The sequence below is a fragment of the Aquarana catesbeiana genome, linkage group LG06, assembly GCF_042186555.1.
Source record: "Aquarana catesbeiana isolate 2022-GZ linkage group LG06, ASM4218655v1, whole genome shotgun sequence".
Classification (NCBI taxonomy): Eukaryota; Metazoa; Chordata; class Amphibia; order Anura; family Ranidae; genus Aquarana; species Aquarana catesbeiana.
In genome coordinates this window covers 16828771-16850966 of record NC_133329.1, presented here as the reverse complement: position 1 = coordinate 16850966, position 22196 = coordinate 16828771, and the positions used below count along the sequence as shown (strand labels likewise).

At 45.4% G+C, this 22196-nt stretch overlaps 1 protein-coding gene across 1 annotated transcript in view; it reads left to right on the top strand.

The window, feature by feature from the left end:
- Positions 1-22196, top strand: part of ABCB10 (ATP binding cassette subfamily B member 10) — a 68910-nt gene that overhangs the window by 37590 nt on the left and 9124 nt on the right. The window contains exons 4-9 of the mRNA XM_073635387.1: positions 4231-4365; positions 4736-4882; positions 6512-6647; positions 10694-10789; positions 13722-13931; positions 18097-18176. Coding sequence (XP_073491488.1) covers positions 4231-4365; positions 4736-4882; positions 6512-6647; positions 10694-10789; positions 13722-13931; positions 18097-18176 — 804 coding nt within the window. The remainder of the gene's footprint in view (positions 1-4230; positions 4366-4735; positions 4883-6511; positions 6648-10693; positions 10790-13721; positions 13932-18096; positions 18177-22196) is intronic.

The following is a 22196-nucleotide window of genomic DNA, read 5'->3' as shown; positions in this document are numbered from 1 at the left end:
ATATGAATAAACAATACCAAGTTAAGGGGTACTAATTACCAAAAGGAGGGAAGCAATATAAGTATGGCAATGAGCAGAGATACAATAACATTGCAATTGGAGTTGCATAGAGGGGCCGCACTAGGTAACCTTGGTGCGGGACCAGGGTAAAAGGAAAAGAAAAGATCTAAAAATTAACAGGGAAAGAGAGGGGGTACAAAGCTTACCCAGAGAAATGATCCTCCACTAACGCAGCGTCGGGAGGCTGTAGGCTCGTACAGCGGCCATAACCGGCCGCTATAAAAGCACCCCAACCCGGAAGTCAGAGATGGCGTGAAGGGGGCGGTCTCTGACGTAGCCGAGTCTGTTCGCCCGCACTGCGCAGGTGCACAATAAAGTGCTACTGCGCAAGCGCGCGCTCCTGTCAAGGGAATCTAGTTCCCAGACAAGGAGACACAAGCAGCCCGAAGGCTGCCAGGGCGAACATGTGTCCGCCGCGGGGAGAAGAACCGGAACAAAACAGTGACCGACAGAGCCTGATGGTGGAAAAGAGGTTATCCTTGAACAGCAATAAAATTTATAGCATAATGAAACAATGGTAAATCAGAGAAAACAGTACTTTAGTTCTATATATAAGCATCGGGGTGTCAACAAGCAATGACACTAGGGGTAAACCTTAAGCAGCGAAGGCATAATACTTAACGGTAAATCCCAATAATGACAAGGGACAGGGGGGGAGAGGGGGGGGGGGGGGGGGGGGGGAACACAAGGCCTCACAAAAAGGCTCTGTAAGACACTGACTCGTTTAAGCCGGGGGGAATGGTGGCATTGAGTCGCTCGATCCAAAGGGATTCCCTTTGGAGTATCGAGCGATCCCAATCGCCACCCCTCGGACTGGGTTGAACCACCTCCAACACCAGAAATCTGACAACGGAGTTGTCGAATCTATGGTGAAGGCCAATGTGTCGGCCAATGGTGGTCAATTTGCCATTTTCTGAATCATAGAGGTGGTCCCCAATTCCCTGTCTAAATTCCCTAATTGTTTTGCCCACATAAAAGGCTTTACATACACAGTTCATGAGATAGATCACCCCTTTTGTACCACAGTTGGCATAAGTCCGTGGGACCAGAGTCTCCCCATTGGGTAGAACCACAGTTCTACTTTCGTGGACCCAAGGGCACCGGGGGCACTCCCCGCATTGGAATGTGCCATTGGGACCACTCCTCAAGGGTCTGGTGGGATTATAATGGCTGGCAGTTAATTGATCACGTAGCGACCGCGCTCTACGGAAGACCACTTCCGGTGTGGGTCGAATATATTTGGTCAGTGTGTGATGTTCAGCCAAGAGGTGCCAATGTTTGGTTAAAATATTACGAAGTAAACTGTGGTGTGCAGAATAGGTCGTGATGAATCTTACGGTTTCTGTGGAAGGGGAAGGGTCCCTGCCTTTGAAGAGTAGGGAAGTCCGAGAGCATGACAAGGACTTGTTATATGCTTTACGCAAATTGGTAGAGGAGTAACCCCGTCGTAAAAGGCGTTCGCGTAAGGCTCTGGCCTGACGTATGAAGTCACTGTCGTGTGTACAGTTCCTACGTAAACGTAGGTACTGGGCATAGGGTATGCTCCGTACCAAAGAGCTCGGATGTGCGCTGGTGGCAAATAACAGGGTATTCCCAGCAGTAGGTTTTCTGTAGAGGTCAGTGCCCAGATTTCCATCCGGTTGTTTGATAATCAATAGATCAAGGAAGGGGATTTGCTCAGTCTCAATTTTGAAAGTAAATTTCAAGTTTAGGTCGTTATTGTCAAGTAGGCGTAAGAATTGTAGAAGTTTGTCCCTAGGACCCGTCCATACCATGAATAGATCGTCAATAAAGCGATACCATAAAAGGATATCGTTTAGAAATTCCGTGTATTGGTCATGAGCATGGATATATCGTTCCCAGCCGCCTAGGTATAAGTTTGCATATGCTGGGGCACACGACGTCCCCATTGCAACACCCTGTATTTGCAAAAACAACTGATCGTTGAAAGTAAAATAGTTTTTTGTCAATATAAAATACAGTAGTGTTAGTATAAACTGGTTTAAAGGCCAGGTAGTTGTATCTTGTTCAGATAAGAAGGAACCAGCCGTCCGTACGCCCTGCTCGTGGGGGATACTAGAGTAAAGGGCCTCAATATCAACAGCCACGAGCAGGGCGTCCGGAGGGATCTGGATTCCCTCGAGGTGTTGCAATAGGTCGGTAGTGTCTCTAATGTAGGACGGGAGACTACGGACATGAGGCATTAAGAAAGCATCAACGAATTTACTCGCATTATCTGTTAACGAGCCTATCCCCGACACTATGGGTCTTCCCGGAGGGATATGCACATCTTTGTGGGTCTTGGGTAGGGAATAAAAGGTGGGGGTGCGGGGAAATTTGGGGACCAGGAACTCCAAGGTGTCTTTGTCAATGAGGCCTGTGAGGTAGGCCTCAGTGCAAAGAACCCGGAGTTCCTGTGCAAAGGAAGATACGTGAGTGGAAGAAATGGGTCTATACCAATGTTTGTTGTTGAGGATAGCGAGACACATTGATTGGTATTGGTGATTGGCCATAAGGACAATATTGCCGCCCTTGTCTGATTGTTTAATCACGACATCTGAGCGTTGCTGCAACGACCGGAGAGCTCGGATTTGACTAGGGTCAAGATTTGGAGAGAAATCTGGCCATTTTTGCTTCTTGAGGTCATTAATCGTGGCTCGGAGAAAGGCCCAAATCTCCGGGCAGGTGTTAAGATCGGGAAACCTACGAGAACGTAGGCGAAAAGGCTTGGGCAAGGATGTTTGTTTAAGAGTAACCGGGGGACCAGACATATTGGGTACAGGGAGAGCAGATGGAACTGTCCCTGTTGTAGGCTTGCTTGAAGGGGTATCATCAGGGCCCCCGCAATCTTGTAGAGGTGTGGGGTCACCAGTATCACCTTCATCGAACAGGAGCATCAGGTCGCGGAGCGCCCTGAACTCCTCCATAGAGAAGCCCTTGGTACGCTCCGCGAGCTCACGCTCCAGCCCGAGATTGACACGATCCTTATCGTAGATAAATCTGAAAGTTAAATTACGTGCAAAAAGGTACAAGTCCTTAATAGTCTCAGTGACCCTGAGTGCATCGAGAGGACAGAAGCCCAAACCTAACTGTAGTAAAGAGATTTCCTCACTATTGAATGTGTAGGGGATAAGGTTTATGACATTACGGTCGATGTGGTGTGGGGGAGGGGGTTCTGTTGGGACAGTGGAGGTTTTAGGACGTAAGCATCTAGATTGCTCTGTTGTTTTTTCAGATCTAAAAAAATAGCGTCCTCATTGATTTTCGTATATTTGTTTGTCATTAGGGCCGAGTTTAAAATTTTAGGAATTGTTCCGTGCAATGTGGAGTGACCAGTTGCCCCTTCTAAAGGGGTATTGGTGTCGTGTGAAGTATGTACAGGGGGTACATGAGTGGATCTAAGGCTTTTTGGGCCTTTCTTATCTTTTTTAGGGTTCGTTGGTGGGGTGTTACCCCCAAAACGAAGTCTCTTGCGTGAAGAATTGAGTGCAGATGAAGTGTTGGGTTGAGTGGTGCTTAAGGAAGATAAGGTGGAGGATAATGATGAATCTGATTCAAATTTTTTTTTATTTATTTTGTAAATATTATTTATTTTTTTTCAATGCTTTGTACCATTGCTGAAGTGTAAACAAAACAGTTGCTGGTAGGTATCAGTAATTGATATCAGCGAGTACTGAAAAAGTATTGGTACACATACCCGCTGTTTAAAAAAAAAAAAAAAAAAAAGAATTAAGAATTTTAAAAAAATGGTATTGGTGTATCCTTATTAAAAAGCCATCCTTAGAGCTGTAGTCAGTGACTCTGCCTAGGCTGAGTAATGTCACCAGTCTGCTGCAGGCAGGAGGAAGCATTTCCTCAGTCTCCCCCAATCATTAGACTGCAACATTGTGGCTTTATAGCACCTGAAGACTGCTGCACGAGGCTGATCTGTGTCAGGAATTTTTGAACACAGCCAAAAATTGCAGAAGCATCAGGATTTATGCAACTGTGTCATCTCTGACCTGCCATCTCAGTCCAGTAAGCAGCTGGTAACCCTGGAAGCATCTCTGTTCAGAGATGGCGCCATCCTTCTGGAGAGAAAAATATGATTGCTTGCTTTTTGTCATGGATATTTCCATTACTGTAACAATCCAGTCTGCTCTACAACACTGTAAATGTATTTTCTTGCAGTTTTTTGTCTCTCCACAATTGGCTACGTTTGTGTTGAGCATCATCCCTCCCCTGTCGGTTGTCGGAGTCATCTATGGCAGATATTTGCGGAAGGTCTCCAAACTGACCCAAGATTCGCTGGCAGAAGCCACACAGGTGAGGACATGACATGGGGTTCCAGTGGTGTCTGGTGCTCAATATTTGGGGGGGGGGGCAAACCAATGTCAATGCGGGAAACGGATGGGATGGCAGCGATCAGTTTGAGATTTAGTTTTATATACTATGGTTCTGAGCTGCTCTTTACACCATAATTCCCTCCTAAACCATTCAGTGTATAAAAGGAACCATTCATGGATTCAAGTTGAGGGGCAGCAAATCAAGAAGAGCTATTATATTAGATTTAAAACAGCTTATGCTTTGAGACAGAGGTAGATGAATTTATTCTTCTACTGCAGGCAAAACACTTTAGTAGTATAATGGTCTTGTACAGTTCAGTCATTTAGCTTCCTCTGTTTTATGCCCGCAGTTGGCAGAAGAGCGTATCGGTAATGTGAGGACGGTCCGTGCCTTCGGGAAGGAGATGCATGAGATGAAGAAGTATGACAGCAAGGTGGATTATGTTCTGGACTTGGCTTATAAAGAGGCCATGGCTCGGGCCGGGTTCTTTGGATTGGTGAGTCGAATTTGTCCCTCTACATCATATAATTTGAGGTCTATCAAGTGAAAAATATTATAGACTATAAATGAACATGATGGCTTTGGCTTCATATTGAGTAGAAGTAATAGATGACTTTTCACACTAGGTGTCCAAAAGTCTGTGGAAATCTGACCATCACACTTATATGAATTAATGGACATCTCTGAATCATGGCACACACCAGCGCAATCTACATTGGCAAACATTATCTACGTAGACCTTTTAGACACATGTGCCCTTCTAATCTTGGGGAAGACCTGTCCCAGCATGATTATGTCCCTTGTACAAAGCTAAGTTTTAAAGACCTGGTGTGATCAGTTTGGTGTAGAGGAACTGGAGTGTCCTGCACCTGACCTCAACCCTGCTAAACTTTGGGACGAATTGGAACAAGTTAGGTCTTCTCAATCTCCATAGAGACATGATTTCACCAGTTTAGTGTGGCTGAACTGGAGTGTCCCGCACAGAGCCCTGACCTCAATCCTATTGAATACCCTTGGGATGAACACGGATTGTGAACCAGGTCTTCTCATCCAACATTAGCACCTGACCTCACAAAAGGACACAAACACCCTCAAAAATGTCTTCCCAGAAGAGTAGAGGTCGTTATAACCACAAATGGGGAAACTCTATATTAATAGTTGTGGAATGGGGTGCCCAATCAGCTCATATAGGTGTGAAGGTAAGATGTCTACAAATGTTTGATCATTTAGTGTAAATTCTATAAACATCTTTGGCGATATGGGTCCCAACTTGAAGATTGGCAAATGTTGCTTTTTATTTTCACATTTTTTTGTGCAATAATTTATTTAATTGCAAAAAAAAATTAATGCAGAAACTCACAACTTAAAGAGGAGGGCCAGTCAAAAAAAAAAAATTAAAAGTCAGCAGCTACAAATACCTCAGCTGCTGACTTTTAATTGGACACTTACCTGTCCCAGGGTCCAGCGATGCGGGGGATCGAAGCCCCGATCGTCTCCTCCTCCGTTCAGCGGCGCTGGCATTGCAACTGTGGGCGCCGGGCTGTGGCTTCACAGCCTGGCACCCACTGCGCGAGCGGCGCCGCGCGCCGTGATTGGCCGCTCAGTCACCTGGGACCTGTTATGGGTCCCAGATGATTGACAGGAGGGAGGGAGCTGAGCCCTTCCTGTGCCGAGACGGAAGTGATGTCACCAGCCCAGGCACTGAAAGAGGCAGACTATGAGGGACCCCCTAGCAACAGGCATTTAGAGGTGAGTAAAAAACAAAAAAACATTTGGATATTTTTTTTTTTTATTTATTTTTTTTTTAGAATTTTTCATGTAGTTTTTTTTTTTTTTGGGTGGAACCCCACTTTTAAGCATTATGTGGACGAGATGGTGTATTGTAGGACTGACAAAAATAGATCAAAGAAAAATACAACAAATCAATAAACATTTTTAAAGGACCCCCTTTTTCTTTTTTATTTCTTGTTGCTTCTGTCCTTTGCAAAATTTATGATGATGATGATTTGAGTCCTGTTCCCCTTGTAGATTCTTTCCCTTAATCTGGCTAGCCCCTTTGTGATATCCACAATATTCATTCCAGGATATTCATTTTTGACCAGTGATTGTCTTTTGTATTTTCTAGACTGGGCTATCAGGGAATTTCATTATCCTGGCTGTGTTGTACAAAGGTGGTCTTCTAACTGGAGCCTCACAGATGACAGTTGGTGAACTTTCCTCTTTCCTGATGTATGCCTTTTGGGTAGGGATCAGCATCGGAGGTACGTAGTAAAATCCATGTTGGAGAAAATAATGTTAACTTCACCAAAATGTACTTTACTTTTGAATAGAGTGGGGAAAGGTAAATTTTCTTTTCTAGCTGGTTGTATTTCTTTTGGGGAGATTTCTCTTCATTTCCTGGCCCTGAGACATGAAAAGTACGTGGCTAGCTCTCCAACATAATGGGAATCCCCTCAGTTGGCCTTGTTGAATGAGTTTCCCTCTGTAAATGTTGGGTTTCCCATCACTTTTTTGGCCAAGTGCTGGTCCTGGGCATCCGGAGAAATAGAGAAGGTAAAAAGCAGAGCATACCAGCTTAGTGTGCAATTTTCTTTAACAAGAAGTAAAAGCTTCTTTTTAATGTATTTATTATATTTTAAAAACCTTTCGTAACAAGCGTATAGGCGGGTTACTGGTGTTTGTGATCACCAGCATTCTCAGGCTGTGATTCTAATGAGATGGAGTAGAAACATTGTATGGACTTTGTATCATTGTGATCGGTCCCCTTGGAGTTGATTTTGTTACATTGTATTTTCCAGTTTACCTTGGCAACACATTTGTTGCTAGCTGCCAGTAGCTTGGAACAGAACAGATCCAGATGATCTGTTTTGCAACTAGACAGTGTGACAATTAAAACCTTTATGGTAGTTTTAACCCTTCCCTGGTCCGGAACTAAATTACATTTTTTTGCCATACATATATGTGTCTTCTACGTTCACACATCAGTGATCTACAGGACCCACGAAGATCACATTATTTAAAGGATCATGGCCACCTTATCTACAGGACCTATAGGGGTCAATTTTATCTACAGGACCCCTGGGGGGGGGGGGGGCTTTTTTATGGGACCTATGGAGATCACATTATCTAAAATAGACATAGGGATCAAATTATCTACAGACCCCACATGGATCACCTTATCTACAGGACACCTGGGGGTCATGTTATCTACAGCACCCATAGAGGTCACGTCTTCAGAACCCATGGAGGTCTCATTATCTACAGGAGCCATGGAGGTCTCATTATCTACAGGAGCCACGGAGGTCTCATTATCTACAGGAGCCACGGAGGTCTCATTATCTACAGGAGCCACGGAGGTCTCATTATCTACAGGAGCCACGGAGGTCTCATTATCTACAGGAGCCACGGAGGTCTCATTATCTACAGGAGCCACGGAGGTCTCATTATCTACAGGAGCCACGGAGGTCTCATTATCTACAGGAGCCACGGAGGTCTCATTATCTACAGGAGCCACGGAGGTCTCATTATCTACAGGAGCCACGGAGGTCTCATTATCTACAGGAGCCACGGAGGTCTCATTATCTACAGGAGCCACGGAGGTCTCATTATCTACAGGAGCCACGGAGGTCTCATTATCTACAGGAGCCACGGAGGTCTCATTATCTACAGGAGCCACGGAGGTCTCATTATCTACAGGAGCCACGGAGGTCTCATTATCTACAGGAGCCACGGAGGTCTCATTATCTACAGGAGCCACGGAGGTCTCATTATCTACAGGAGCCACGGAGGTCTCATTATCTACAGGAGCCACGGAGGTCTCATTATCTACAGGAGCCACGGAGGTCTCATTATCTACAGGAGCCACGGAGGTCTCATTATCTACAGGAGCCACGGAGGTCTCATTTTCTATGGTACCTATGGAGGTAATTTCATCTAAAGGACCCATAGCAGTAATTTTTATCTAAAAGAGACATAGGAATCACATTATCTACAGGACACCTGGGGGTTACATTATCTATAGCACCCATGCTCATTATTTAAAAGACCCATGGAGGTCACATTTTCTACAGGACCCATGGAGGTCATATTGCCTACAAGACCCATGGGGGGAGGCACATTATCTACAGGAGCCCATGGGGGGGGGGGGGTCACATTATCTACAGATACCATGGGGATCATATTGGCTACAGGATCCATTTAGGACACAATTTCTACAGGATCCATGGGAGCCATAGTATTAAAAAGGGTTAGTATTTCTGTGAATGTTGTTTTTTTTTTTTTTTTTTAACTTTTAAAGAGAAGGTCAGTATTTATTAAATTGCACACTCTTTCCTGACATACATAAGGTGTGATCTAAATGTCTTTTATGACCAGGCAGTTCCCCATTACTGCTGACATTTTGTCCTGTTCTCTCACTGGTCTCCATCTGTGAATCATATAAAGAACATTTGGTTATCTCTAAGCCAGGAGATGAGGGTCATTTACCAATTTTATGCTCCAACCCTCGGGGCTCAGCTCATTCACTTTCTAGTTGCAAAAAAAGATCATCTGGATCTGTTCTCTGTTCCAAGCTACTGGCAGCTAGCAACAATGTGTTGCCAAAGTAAACTGGCAAATACAAAGTCCATATAATGTTTCTACTCCATCTGATCAGAATCACAGCCTGAGACTGATGCTGGTGGTCACAAACACCAGAAACCCGCCTATACACTGGTTACTAAAAGGTTTTTAAAATGTAAATAAATACATTAAAATAAGTTTTTACTTCTTGTAAACTGCTTTCCGACCTTATACTGTGGCTGGTTGGCACGCCTGTTCGAACGGCCGTAGGCATACATTGGCCGCTTTAAGAGCAATAAGGGCCGGAGCAGATGCGCGTCTGCCAGCGACCCGTGATCGCTCCTCAGAGAGCCAGAACTGGGATCTGTCAATGTAAACGGACAGATCCCCATTCTGTCAGGGAAGTAGAGAGAGAGATCTGCTGTTCCTAGTGATCAGGAACAGCGATCTCTCTCCTCCTCCAGTCAGTACACTCCCCCCACACCTCCCAGGATACGTTTAACCCCTTGATCACCACCTAGTGTTAACCTCTTCCCTGCCAGTGACATTTATACAGTACCGGTATTCAGTGGCTATTTTTAGCACTAATCGCTGTATAAATGTCACTGGTCTGAAAAAAGTGTCAAGTGTCCGATCTGTCTGCCACAATGTCGCAGTCCCGATAAAAATCGCAGATGGCCGCCATTACTAGTAAAAAATAATAAAGATTCCATAAATCTATCATCTATTTTGTGGACGCTATATCTTTTGTGCAAACCAATCAATATACGCTTATTGCAATTATTTTTTTTTTTACATAAAATATGTAGAAGAATACATATTGGCCTAAACCGATGAAGATTTTTTTTTTTTTTAAATGGATATTTTATTATAGCAAACAGTAAAAAATATTGTGTGTTTTTTATTTTTTTTTCCCCAATATTGGCGCTTTGTTTTTTTTTTAAATTTTGTTTATAGCTCAAAAAAAGCCGCAGAGGTAATCAAATGCCTTTAAAAGAAAGCTCTATTTGTGGGAAAAAAGGACCTAAATTTTGTTTGGGTACAACATTGCACGACAATTGTCAGTTAAAGCGACGCAGTGCCGTAGCGCCAAAATATGGCCTGGTTGTTAAGGGGGCAAATCCCTCCGGTCTTTAAGTAGTTTAAAGAAGATTGCAACACTAACCTGGTATGTTCTGCTTTTTACCCTCTCTATTTGTCCTGTGACCAGAACCAACACTTGGACAAAAAGTGATGGGAAACACAACATTTACCAAGCTGTCGCTAGAACAAAAACAGAGGGAAACTCCTACAACGAGGACAACTGAGGGGATTCCCATTATGTTGGAGGTCATGTTATCCTCAGGATCCATGGAGGTCTTATTTAAAAGACCCATGGAGGGCATATTACCTACAAGACCCATGGGGGGGGGGGGGTGTCCCATTATCTACTGTAGCTACAGGGTCCATGGGGGTCATTTTGCTGTTTATATTTTTTTTTAATTTTGCTTGAACAATAGCCAATAATATGATTGATTGCCAAATTTTAAAAAATTTAAAGAGAAGGTCAGTAATCCCTGAATTGCACACGTTCTTTCCTGAGATACTTAAGTTGCGATTTCAAATGTCTTTTATGACCGGGCAGTTACTGTTGACATTTCTTCCCGTTATCTCTCCGGTCTCCATCTGTGAATCCTCTAAAGAACATTTGGTTATCTCGGATACAGGAAATGGGGATCATTTACCAATTTTATACTCCAATCCTCAGGGCTCAGCTCATTCTACTCAGAGCTCATGAAGGGATTTGGTGCCGGAACCCGTATTTGGCAGCTGCTGGACCGGAAACCAGAGATGGCTTTTAATGGTGAGAGCCCTTTTTTTATTTTTTTATTTTTTATTTTTTGTATGATGAGTGGAGCATTTCCTCTCAGAATATTTTAAGAACTATTGAAATATTCTGCTGTTACCTGACTGTTTGCAGGTGTGAATGTGATGGGGTATTAGATTGTATGCTCCTCCTAGTTCAGAGATAAATTGTATATTAATAGTGTGTGATAGGGACGAGCCGAACACCCACCGGTTTGGTTAGCAGCAGAACATGCGAACAGGCAAAAAATGCACAAACACCGTTTAAGTCTATGGGACGTGAAAAATCAAAAGTGTTTATATGCAAGTTATTGCCATAAAAAGTGTGTGAGGACCAGGGTCCTACCCCAGGGGACATGTATCAATGCAAAAAAAAAGTTTTAAAAACTGACGTTTGCAGTGATTTTAATAATGCTTAAAGTGAAACAATACAAATTTAATATTCCTTTTAAATATCATGCCTGGGGGGTGTCCTTAGTATGCCTGTAAAGTAGCACATCTTTCATGTTAATAACAGTGCCACAGCAAAATGAAATTTCTAAAGGAAAAATTGTAATTTTAAAACTGCTTGCGCCTGTAATGTATTGTCGGATCCCGGAAATGTAGATAAAAATACCAAAAAGAATGGAGTGGATGCCCCCCCCCCCCCCCCCCCCAAAAAAAAAAAAAAAATCCATACAAGGCCCTTTAGGTATGGTATGGAAATTGGGGGAACCCTGCACCAAAATAAAAAAAATGGCGGGGGGTCCCCCAGGCACTATATACTATACAGCTTGCCCTATATACTCTGTATAAAATTGGGCCTTAGGTGTTGGTGGTACCAGAACACTGTAACCCCTCACAGTTACTCTTGTTGGGCACAGGAACGGGCCCTGCTGTTAAATACTAGATCAAAAATTGTAAATGCATGCCCCTGTTAAACAGGGACAGAAAAATTGGGCCTTGGGTGGTGGTGCCCTAAACCAAAAATATTGTTGGAAGTTAGCATTATCAAGATTAAGGGGGAATAGGATAGTCAGCATAGGCAGTCTTCAAGGGATACCACATTCATAGAAAATTCAATCAGTTACATCCGCATCAGGTGCTTGATGGCTGCTGATCCAAGACTGATTCATTTTTATGAATGTGAGCCTATCAATGGAGTCTGTGGACAGGCACACTCTTTGATCCATTACAAACCCTCCAGCAGTACTGAATGTGCATTCAGAAAGCACGCTGGATGCAGGACAGGCCAGTAGCTCAATTGCATATTGAGCAAGTTCTGGCCTTAGGTTTCTGGGGACTGAAAACCATCCCTTGAAGACTGCTGCTAAGTGTTATCCTCTACATCAATGCTGACACAATCCTCCTCCCCCTCATTTTGGAGGCGTGGTGGCCGAACAAGCTCCAACAACACTGAACCCTGTTTTGCATCCTTCCCAGCTCTCAGCAGAGTTACCCTGTGTGCCGTGAAGGAAAGGTAACGTCCCTGCCCATGCCTGCTGGACCATGAGTCAGCAGTAATATTAACTTTACTGCAGTTGCTGTTGCCAACAGACTGCATGGCAGGTCGTCATATGTCTAGTCAAGCATGTGTTGCCCAAGCGGCTTCTGTTCTGGCCATGCTTGATCCGCTTCAGACATAGGTTGCAGATAGCAATGGTGTGATTTGCTGCACACGTGTCGAAAAAGGCCCACACCAAGGAACTTTTAAAGTCAGCAGGGAGTCAGTGCCCTGCACCTGCAGAGCTCTGCGGTGTGATGCTATAGGGTGGCTGCCCTTAAGCTGCCCCCTAGAGCACATCCTGCCTCGTTGGAGTTGTGCCTCCTCCTCTCTTCTCTCCTCCACTAAGTACAGTCAGTAACCTCATCATCCCCCTCCCTCCTTGTCACTCACCACCAACTCTTCTGCATGTTCTGGCTCAATAACATTGCCAGCAGCAGAAAAAAAGGACAAGCGTGCTCCATGGCCACCTGCAGAGGATGCCTCATGTTCATGACCCCCACTGTTGACTGTAGACACAGAGGCTGGCTGCCCTCTTTTAGTGGCCTGTGAGCGTCTGCCTCTCCTTGGTGGCCTTCCGGACATGATGCATATTTTGTTTTTCAACACCACGCTACACTGTATTAGATAATGTGTACACCACCTGAAGTGTATTGGGAACTGTACACACTGTATTAGATACTGTGTACAACGCCTGCACTGTATCAGAAACTGTACAATGGCTGCACTGTATTGTATACTGTGTACACCACCAGAAGTGTAGTAGAAATTGTACACACTGTATTAGATACTGTGTATACTGCCTGCACTGTATTAGAAACAGTACACCACAGAATGCACTGTAGAGATAGGCTACACTGGATGCAGAGAGATATATGTTCTCAAATACACTGCCACTAACTGCCTTTGGCCAATTATGGCTCTCTCAGCACTGTGATTGGCCAAAGCATGCAGGTCAGGTGCATGCTTTGGCCAATCATCATACAGCAATGCACTGCAAGATTGCAGTGCATTATGGGACATTCCGCGGTGCTCGAATTTTCCAGGAACGCTCCATATTAGCTGTTCTGCGAATGGGTGAACACCCGATGATCAACCCGAACATCGAGCTCATCCTTAGTATGTGACTGTGGGGGGACATTAGAGTGTAAGCTCCAGAGACTGATGTGACTGGCTCAGTGTTCTCTGTGCAGCACTGTGGTATATGTCAGAGCTATATAAATGTATAATAATATTAGTGTGTGACTGGGGGGGCGGACATTAGAGTGTAAGCTCCAGAGACTGATTTGACTGGCTCAGTGATCTCTGTACAGCACTGCGGTATATGTCAGAGCTATATAAATCTATAATAATAATAATAATAGTGTGACTGCGTAGGGACATTGGAGTGTAAGCTCTTCTGGTGCAGAGACTGATGTGACTGGTTCAATGTTCTGTGTCCTTCTAGAGGGGGAGATATTGGCTCCAGAGAAGTTCAGAGGTGCCCTGGAGTTTCGCAATGTCACCTTCATGTACCCGAGCCGCCCTGAGGCTGCCATCTTCCAGAATCTCGAGCTCACCATTCCCTCTGGCTCTGTGATGGCTGTGGTTGGTCCAAGCGGTTCTGGCAAATCCACATTGGTTTCTTTGTTGCTGAGACTGTACGATCCTAATTCTGGTAAGTGGTAATTATGATTCCTATTTGGTTTTCATTTTAGACTAGACTAGACCTGCCCAACTAGCACTTTAAGGGTCTTCATGTTATAAAAGCCCACAAACCTATATACATTGCTCTTTTTCTATTAGGAGGTCATACTATTGCTTACCTTTTTAGTCTGGGTCTTTGAAGTACAAACCATTAGCCAGTACCTAATTAATAGTCTATTAAACAGAGGGGTGCCTAGCCTTGTCTTTCTCCCCATTATAGTTCTAAAACCAAGTCAAAGTTTTACAGATTGCTTGCATAGGAAGTACTCTAATGGTCAAGGTTAAGCTGACGCAGAAGAGGGGTCAGTAAAGCACAATCATTGGCCACCACTGATAGACACATGCTTAGTAGTGTTGTCAGTGGCGGCCTGTCAATAAGGGGCTCCGCCCCCCCATAATTCATGCACCTGGCCCTTGTGGGTGCCAGGGTGCCAGACGCATGGATTTCTATAGTGTGTTTTTTATATAATTATTATTATTTTATTTTTTTTGGAAGCACATGATTAGAGTCTGGGGCTCTAACTGGCTTCAAAAAAGGGTGGGCTCAGGGTCCAGAGCACTGCGCCCACCCAGTTGTGTGACAATAGCACATCAATATTCACTATTGTCTTCTTGCTTTTCCTCCCGGCCAATCAGGAAGCCAATAGGGTCTCAGGACACACTTCCTGTTTCTCCAGGAGGAAAAGCCTCAGCGCTCTATCACCCTTGGCTTGGCATAGTATTACGTGTGTAAGCAGGTGCTCATGGGAAGTGTGAATTTAATGTAGCACAGGAAAGTTTCAGTGAGACACGAATGCATTTCAATCTCAGAGTTCCCCACACCGCACCTGAACTGAGGGCACCTGAACTGAGGGGGAGGCACTGCGCCCCCACACATTGTAAAAGATGGGAAACACTGTTTGGTTCTCTAACTTTGTAGCTGCGATTGTCAGCTTTGGTGATGGGGAAGAGATTGGGTGCAGTTCTGCTAGGGAGGGGGGGCGGACCCTATTTTCAGGAGGACTGTCATTGGCCACTGCTAAAGCCAATCAATCCTGCTAGCCCCGCCCACCATCTAGAGGAAGATGACTCGTTTTGTTGCCACTACCAATCTCAGAAAGAAGGGATTTCACTGTGATTGAGAAAACCCCAATTAGGTGACAATATTCCTGAACATTTGCATCACTTAATACTGTCCCTTTTAAGCCACAGCCAGTATTCAGCGCAATAAAAATCACACCCAACTTTTGCTGCAGTGCAGAAACTTTTTTTTGCGGGGGCCCAACTTATGATCCTGTACACCTGTCCACTGCTTCCATGCCCCTGAGCTGAGCTCATTATTGTGCATCCATTCCATATGCTTGTATGGGACATCCCATTCGTCCCATACATTCTATACAAGCACGTGGTCTGGATGTGAGAGGTGGATCAGGAGGATGAGTGTTCCAGGACAGGTAGATGTGTCTCATCTCAGCTTCCTTTCACCACTCTGCATATCACACATATCAGAGATGAGAAGCGGGTACAGTGGTGGGGCAGATGTGCAGGAAGGTACAGTGGTGGGGCAGATGTGCAGGGAGGTACAGTGGTGGAAGAGATGAGAGGGTGTTCAGCAGTGGGACAGAAGAGCAGGGGAGTACAGTTGTGGGGCAGGAGAGCGGAGGAACAGAGGTGGGGGAGAAGAACAGGGGGGTATAGAGGTGAGACCAATGTGCAGGAGGTACATTGGTAAGGCAGATGAGAAAGCGGGTTACAGTGAGCAGATGGGTTCAGTGTTAGGACAGATGAGCAGATGGTTCAGTGGAGAGACAGAAGAGCATAGAGATACTACAGTGGAGCAGATGTGCAGGGAGGTACAATGCTGGGGCAGATGAGGGGGGGTTACAGTGGTGGGACAGAATAGCAAGGGGGTACAGTGGTGGGGCAGATGTGCAGGGGGTACAGTGGTGCGGCAGAAGAGCAGGGTGGTACAGTGGTGGGGCAGATGTACAGGGGGTTACAGTGATGGGACAGAAGAGCATGGGGTTACAGAGGTGGGGCAGATGAGCAGTGGGGTTACAGAGGTGGGGCAGATGAGCAGTGGGGTTACAGTGGTGGGCCAAAGGTGCAGGGAGGTTACAGTGGTGGGGCAGATGTGCAGGGAGGTTACAATGGTGGGGCAGATGAGCAGTGGTGTTACAGTGATGAGACAGAAGAGCAGGGGGGTTACAGAGGTGGGGCAGATGAGCAGAGGGGTTACAGAGGTGGGGCAGATGAGCAGGGGGGTTACAGAGGTGGGGCAGATGAGCAGGGGGGTTACAGAGGTGGGGCAGATGAGCAGGGGGGTTACAGAGGTGGGGCAGATGAGCAGGGGGGTTACAGAGGTGGGGCAGATGAGCAGGGGGGTTACAGAGGTGGGGCAGATGAGCAGGGGGGTTACAGAGGTGGGGCAGATGAGCAGGGGGGTTACAGAGGTGGGGCAGATGAGCAGGGGGGTTACAGAGGTGGGGCAGATGAGCAGGGGGGTTACAGAGGTGGGGGTTACAATATTCAATCAAGGGTCCTTTTGCAATAATTGGGACTAATTTAGCGCGGCTTCTCTTATTATATCTATTTGATGTCCACAAGTGCCTCGGCCTTCCGGGACTCTCCCTCCTGATTGGCTGAGACACAGCAGCGGCGCCACTGGCTCCCGTTGCTGTCAATCAAACTCAGTTAGCCAATTAGGAGGGGGGGCAAACAGCAGCTCTGTGTCATGAATGGATACACAGAGCGGCGGCTCGGGTGCCCCCATAGCAAGCTGCTTGCTGTGGGGGCACTCGACAGGAGGGAGGGGCCAGGACCTCCAGCTAGAAACCTGATAAGTGGAGGATCCGGGCTGCCATATGCAAAACCATTACACAGGGTAGCTAAGTATAGCACATGTTTGTTATTTTTATAGAAAAAAAAACAAGACTTTACAATCACTTTAAGGTAAAAAACCTTTTACCTTTTAGAGCCACTTTAACTCAATGGTGCCTGGTCTGAAGTTCTATGTAATGTCGTATCCAAAGAACCAGGGCTTGTACAACTGAAAGGGGATGAAGGAGAGAAGGCCACTGTACAGGGGATCAGTGTGCACAGGAGTTGGCGGAAGACTTGGCTAACATGCCATTGCCAAGATCTAGTGGTGGAGAGTGCTATTGCAGCCAGCCAGTTGGAGTTAGTACTTGGCCTGGGTGATGGTAACCCTGGTAGCAAGGGGGTCGGTGAGCTGACACCCTCCCTTGTGGCCGATACCCCACACTCAGGACCGATATCACAGCATGAAGAATTTATGCACTTGGTCTGGAGGTACGAGAAGAAGAGGAGAGTAAGAAGTAGATCCACTAATGTTTAATAGTTTGCTGCACAAACAGATGGTCACTGGGAGTGAGGTGGCAATCAAGGTTGTGCTGGTGGAGCGGGACACAGACTTTGTGGCGCCCCCTCAAAATGCTGCATTGAGAAAGTAAAGATGTACAGTGCCATGGGAAGAGCGCTTCATAGTAAAGAGCTTAATATGGAACTGTGTAAGGTGAATGGCTTGCTTCTATGTAGAATGCTGCCTTAATGCTGATGCTCACATGACCATGGCTGCATCCCGGGCATTTGTAAACATGTTCCTGAGGGTCCCCACTTTGGACCATAAGCCCTGCCCATGTGTGTATAATTCTACTTCTACATAATTACGCTTTGGAGATTGGCGGCTTGGGCACCCAGTGCTGTCACATTTGGGTGGGGGAACAATCTTAAATCGGGATGACTTGGAACTTACACTGGGGTCCCTCTCTTCATTGCCACTGGCATTCATGGTGACAGAAGTGTAAAGGGGTGTAAATATGGACAGGGTAGAGATATGACATTTTTGAACCTGCCACTTTGCCTCATAAAGAACAGACTCACTTTAATCACTTGATATTAAGCCCTGATGTCCCTTTAACTGGGTCCTTGCGTCCAGGGTGATGGGAAGAACTGCGTGATCACTTGACCACTGTGATTGGCTGTCACTTAGCTCACAACCACAGGTCAATTATTCCATTTTAGAAAATTCATACAAGTCTAGGCTTAGATGGTAATCTTTAGATTGGGTCACCTTCTTCCGTAAACCCTATTGTCTACATCATACAACTTTTTTTATATATTGGCTTTTCTTTTAGGGTCTATCCACATTGACGGTCATGATGTGCGCCACTTGAATCCACTCTGGTTACGCTCCAAGATCGGGACAGTCAGCCAGGTGAGACCTATCACTTCTACGGGGTGTGTCTAAAAAGTACAGTGGTTCCAATATCTCAATGGCAACATGGGGCATGTGGCTGCGAATGCACATGGTTATCCCGGGAATGTCAAAGGGTCACCTAGCGTGGAGTACATGTGAGAATCAGGATAAACCTGCTGCGAATGTAGTCATTGTGAGGTAGGGTCACAGTGCAATGGAGCAACAAGTGTACATCAAATTCTGCTACAAATTGGGGAAACCGGTGAGGGAGAGATGCATGAAATGTTGGTGTAGGGGACAGAAGTTGTGAGCAGGAAATGTTTCACTGGTTCAAATGCTTTCACGATGGGAAGGAAATGACTGAGGATGAGCCACGTTTGAGCCGGCCGTTGACAAGCAGAACCCCAGACCTGATCGAGCATGATAAATGATGGCACGAGATCGGCGACTGACTCTACGATTGATGTTGGAGGAATTGGGCATTAGCAAGGACATGATGTGCACCATCACCTGCGAAGATTTGGGTAAGCATAAGATCGAGCGCAAAACTGGTGGAAACCTCTGGAGATTTAATTGCCATGTGTGACCAGGAATGCATCCTTTCTGCGAACCATCATCACAGGGGATGAGACTTGGTGCTCCGAGATCAATCCGGAATCAAAGCGGAAATCAATGGAATGGCGTTCACTGTCTTTCCCGTGACCCAAAAAGAGTCCCCTGCAAAAGTCCATGGTCAAGACAATGTTGATGGCCTTCTTTGACAACGATGGCATCATCCATAAGGAATTTATTCCTGTGGATCAAACCATGAACACATTCTATGAGGAAGTTTTGAAATGGTTGCTATGACTTATCCGCAGTGTTCGGCCAGAGTTGCACAGGACTAGGCAGTGAATGTTGCTTCACAATTGCATGCCTGCGTACTGTGCGATCTGTGTGGTCCAATGCTTGACTCTGTGCAGCGTGCCTGTTCTCTCATTCACTGCACTCTCCTGATCTGGTGCTTGCAGACTTCTTTCTGTTTCCCTGACTGAAGAGTGTCCTGAAAGGCGCACATTTTGAGTATGTGGCAGCAATCCAAGAATGTATGACTGCGGTTCTGTGATTGATTCCTAAAGAGGCCTTTGATGTTAGTTTCCAGAAGCTTTATGAATGTTGAAAGACTGGTGACTGTCATATGCAGGGCTTTTTTTCAGTGGGAACCTCCAGCACTGAATGTATGTAATAGCGTGGGGTGTGCTGGAGGGTCTATTGATGTTGGCTGCTGGGGGATCTATTGTCACTGGTGGGGATCTGATTTTGTGTGAAGGTCTATTGTTGCTGATGGGGAATCTATTGTTGCTGGGGGGGGTCTTATGTTACTGGAAGGGATCTACTGTTGAGGGAGAGGTCTATTTTTACTGGCTGCTGGAGGATCTATTGATGCTGGCTGCTGGGAGATCTGTTGTTGCTACTGGGGGGGTCTAAAGTTGCTTGGGTGGATGTTTTGTTACTGGGTGTGATATTTTGTTGTGGGTAGTTCACTGTTTCTGCAGGGAATCTATTGTTGGGGTGGGGTCCATTTTTGCTGTGGGAGTCTATTATTGTGTGGGAATCTATTACTGGGATTCTATTCCTGGCTGCAGGGGATCTATTTTACTGCTTTTTCTTTTTATCATTAACATGTTCCATACAAATGATTTAGCCCCACAAAATGATACTTGGTTCAGTATTCTCTAAAAGGAGCAGTACTGGTAGGTGGGTAGGGGGTGGAATCAAGGGACGGTCAGAGGTGGGTAGGGGGTGGAGACAAGGGGTGACTCAGATGGGGGGAGTTCCTGAACCTATTCTCCGAGGAAAAAAAAAGCCCTGGTCATATGACTGTAAAAGAAAACAATGAATGCAGAAGGAGGAACTGAAAATGTTCTCACGTTGTAGTAGGCAAGAAGGAGACTTTGCAGCAAGACAGCTAGTGGCCATAACCAGGAAATGCACAGAAGAATTTCGCTACATGTTTCAGAATTATGGTGTCTGTTTTACTGTAGAGCGAAATCAATGTTGCAATCAGTGGCGGCTGCTCCATTAGGGGCACCGCCTAGCTATCCATGCGCCCGGCCCCCTAATCTACATGCAGGGCGCTGGACGCATGGATTCCAATGAGTGTTTGTATTTTTTTTTTTTTGAAGCATGATTAGAGCCAGAGGCTTTAATAGGCTTAAAAAAAGGATGGGCTCTGCTCCCCGAGCCCACCCAGTTGTGTGACAATAGCGAGTGAATTGACAGTGATTCTTCTCCCAGCCAATCAGGAAGAGGGTCTTGAGACCCGTTTCCTGATTGGCCAAAAGTGATCCTATTGGCCCAGGAGGAGGGAGGAGACGTGTGGCTACCGCGATGAGGAGACACGGGAAGCTGCCGCCCAGGAGGGAGGAAGGAAGCGCTGTCTGTGCCATAGAAGGGGCTGACCGACCAGGAGGAGGGGGTAGAGTTGCAATTGACCCAACCGACCCACGGGGGGGTCGTGTGGTTGACCCGACTGACGAGGGGGGAGGTGGCTGTGGGTGCATTGTTTGCTGCCCCCTCCCTAACCCAAAAAAAAAAAAAAACAGCTCCCACTGGTTACACCGCAACATATCAGGACAGGAATAGGGAGTATGATATTGCCTACTTTCTTGAAGTTGCCATCTCCAGGGCTGTCATGGACATCCTTGCTTTACTACCTATTCAGTCCCTAAGCATGCAGCCAATGAAGTGTCAAGACACTGTTACATAGTTTCAGTACATAGTTGGTCAAGGTTGAATAAAGCCACCAGTCCATCCAGTTCACCCTGTGAGGGTGTGGATGTGTCTTTTATCTCAATACCATTTCCAATATCCCTGTATCTCTTGCGATCACTAATATGATCATCCAAAAAAAATGATTTTCTTTAAATTATTAACACTCGCTGCCAACACCACCAATTGTCAATGCGGGTTCCACATCCTTATCGCTCTTAACAGTAAAAAAACGCATAGTCCGTGATTGGCAGACCAGTCCTAAACCTTTAAAACCAGCCAGTCAAAAACAAATCTGTTTTACAGAAAGTTTTTGGATAACTATTTACTGCTCACTTTCACCAAAACCAGTGCCAATACCACCACATTTTTGGTATAGTTCATTATTTGCAATGGAGAAAACTGGGGAACTGGCCTCAGTGAATTTATTTGTTAATTTACTTGTCAACCAGTTGTTTTTTTTTTTTAACTGTATGACACGACTTTGTTTATTGACAAAGCCATGCGATAATCTTGCTGGCATTTGAAAAAAAAGTCATATAATCTTCCCTTTAGAAAAATTTTGTCCAATGTCCCGTACACACGAGCGGAAATTCTGCCAGCAAAAGTCCAATGAGAACTTTTGGTCGGAAATTGCGACCATGTGTACGCTCCATCGGACTTTTTCTGGCAGAATTCCAGCCAGCAAAAGATTGAGAGCAGGTTCTCTATTTTTCGGTGTGTGACCGTGTGTATGCAAGCCAAGCTTGAGCGGAGTTCCCTCGGAAAAGCCATCCAAGATTTTACAGATGGGAATTCCGCTCGTGTGTACGGGGCATAAGAATTCCTCATGTGAAAGTTTTTAAGTCCAAGTTCAATTACATTTTAAAGGCAATTTTGTTAATTTTCCATTTTTGCAAAATTGCTCTGTACAGAGAACAAATGTAGCAACCACCTCTGGGATCTGATTTTCACCCGATTGTCCAATGTCTTCCTTCCCATAATCCCACAATGGAAGCATTGTCATATGGCTGGTACATTGCTCTGCAGAGCAGTCGTAAAAATTCTGGAACAAGTCCAAGAGGAACCTTGGCTTTACTCTATCCTACTATTCTACCTCACTTTCATTTCCTTGCTGATCAGGTTAATTCATAATTGAGAATATCCAAGTTTATTTACAATAAAGTGGCTGTAGCAAAAAATAAATCGAGGGTAACAATCTCTCATTACAAAAAAAAAATCAGGATTCCTAAATTAAGGCCGTCGGGGTCCTTTTGCTAATCAATGTTTGGACAACACATAAGTTAA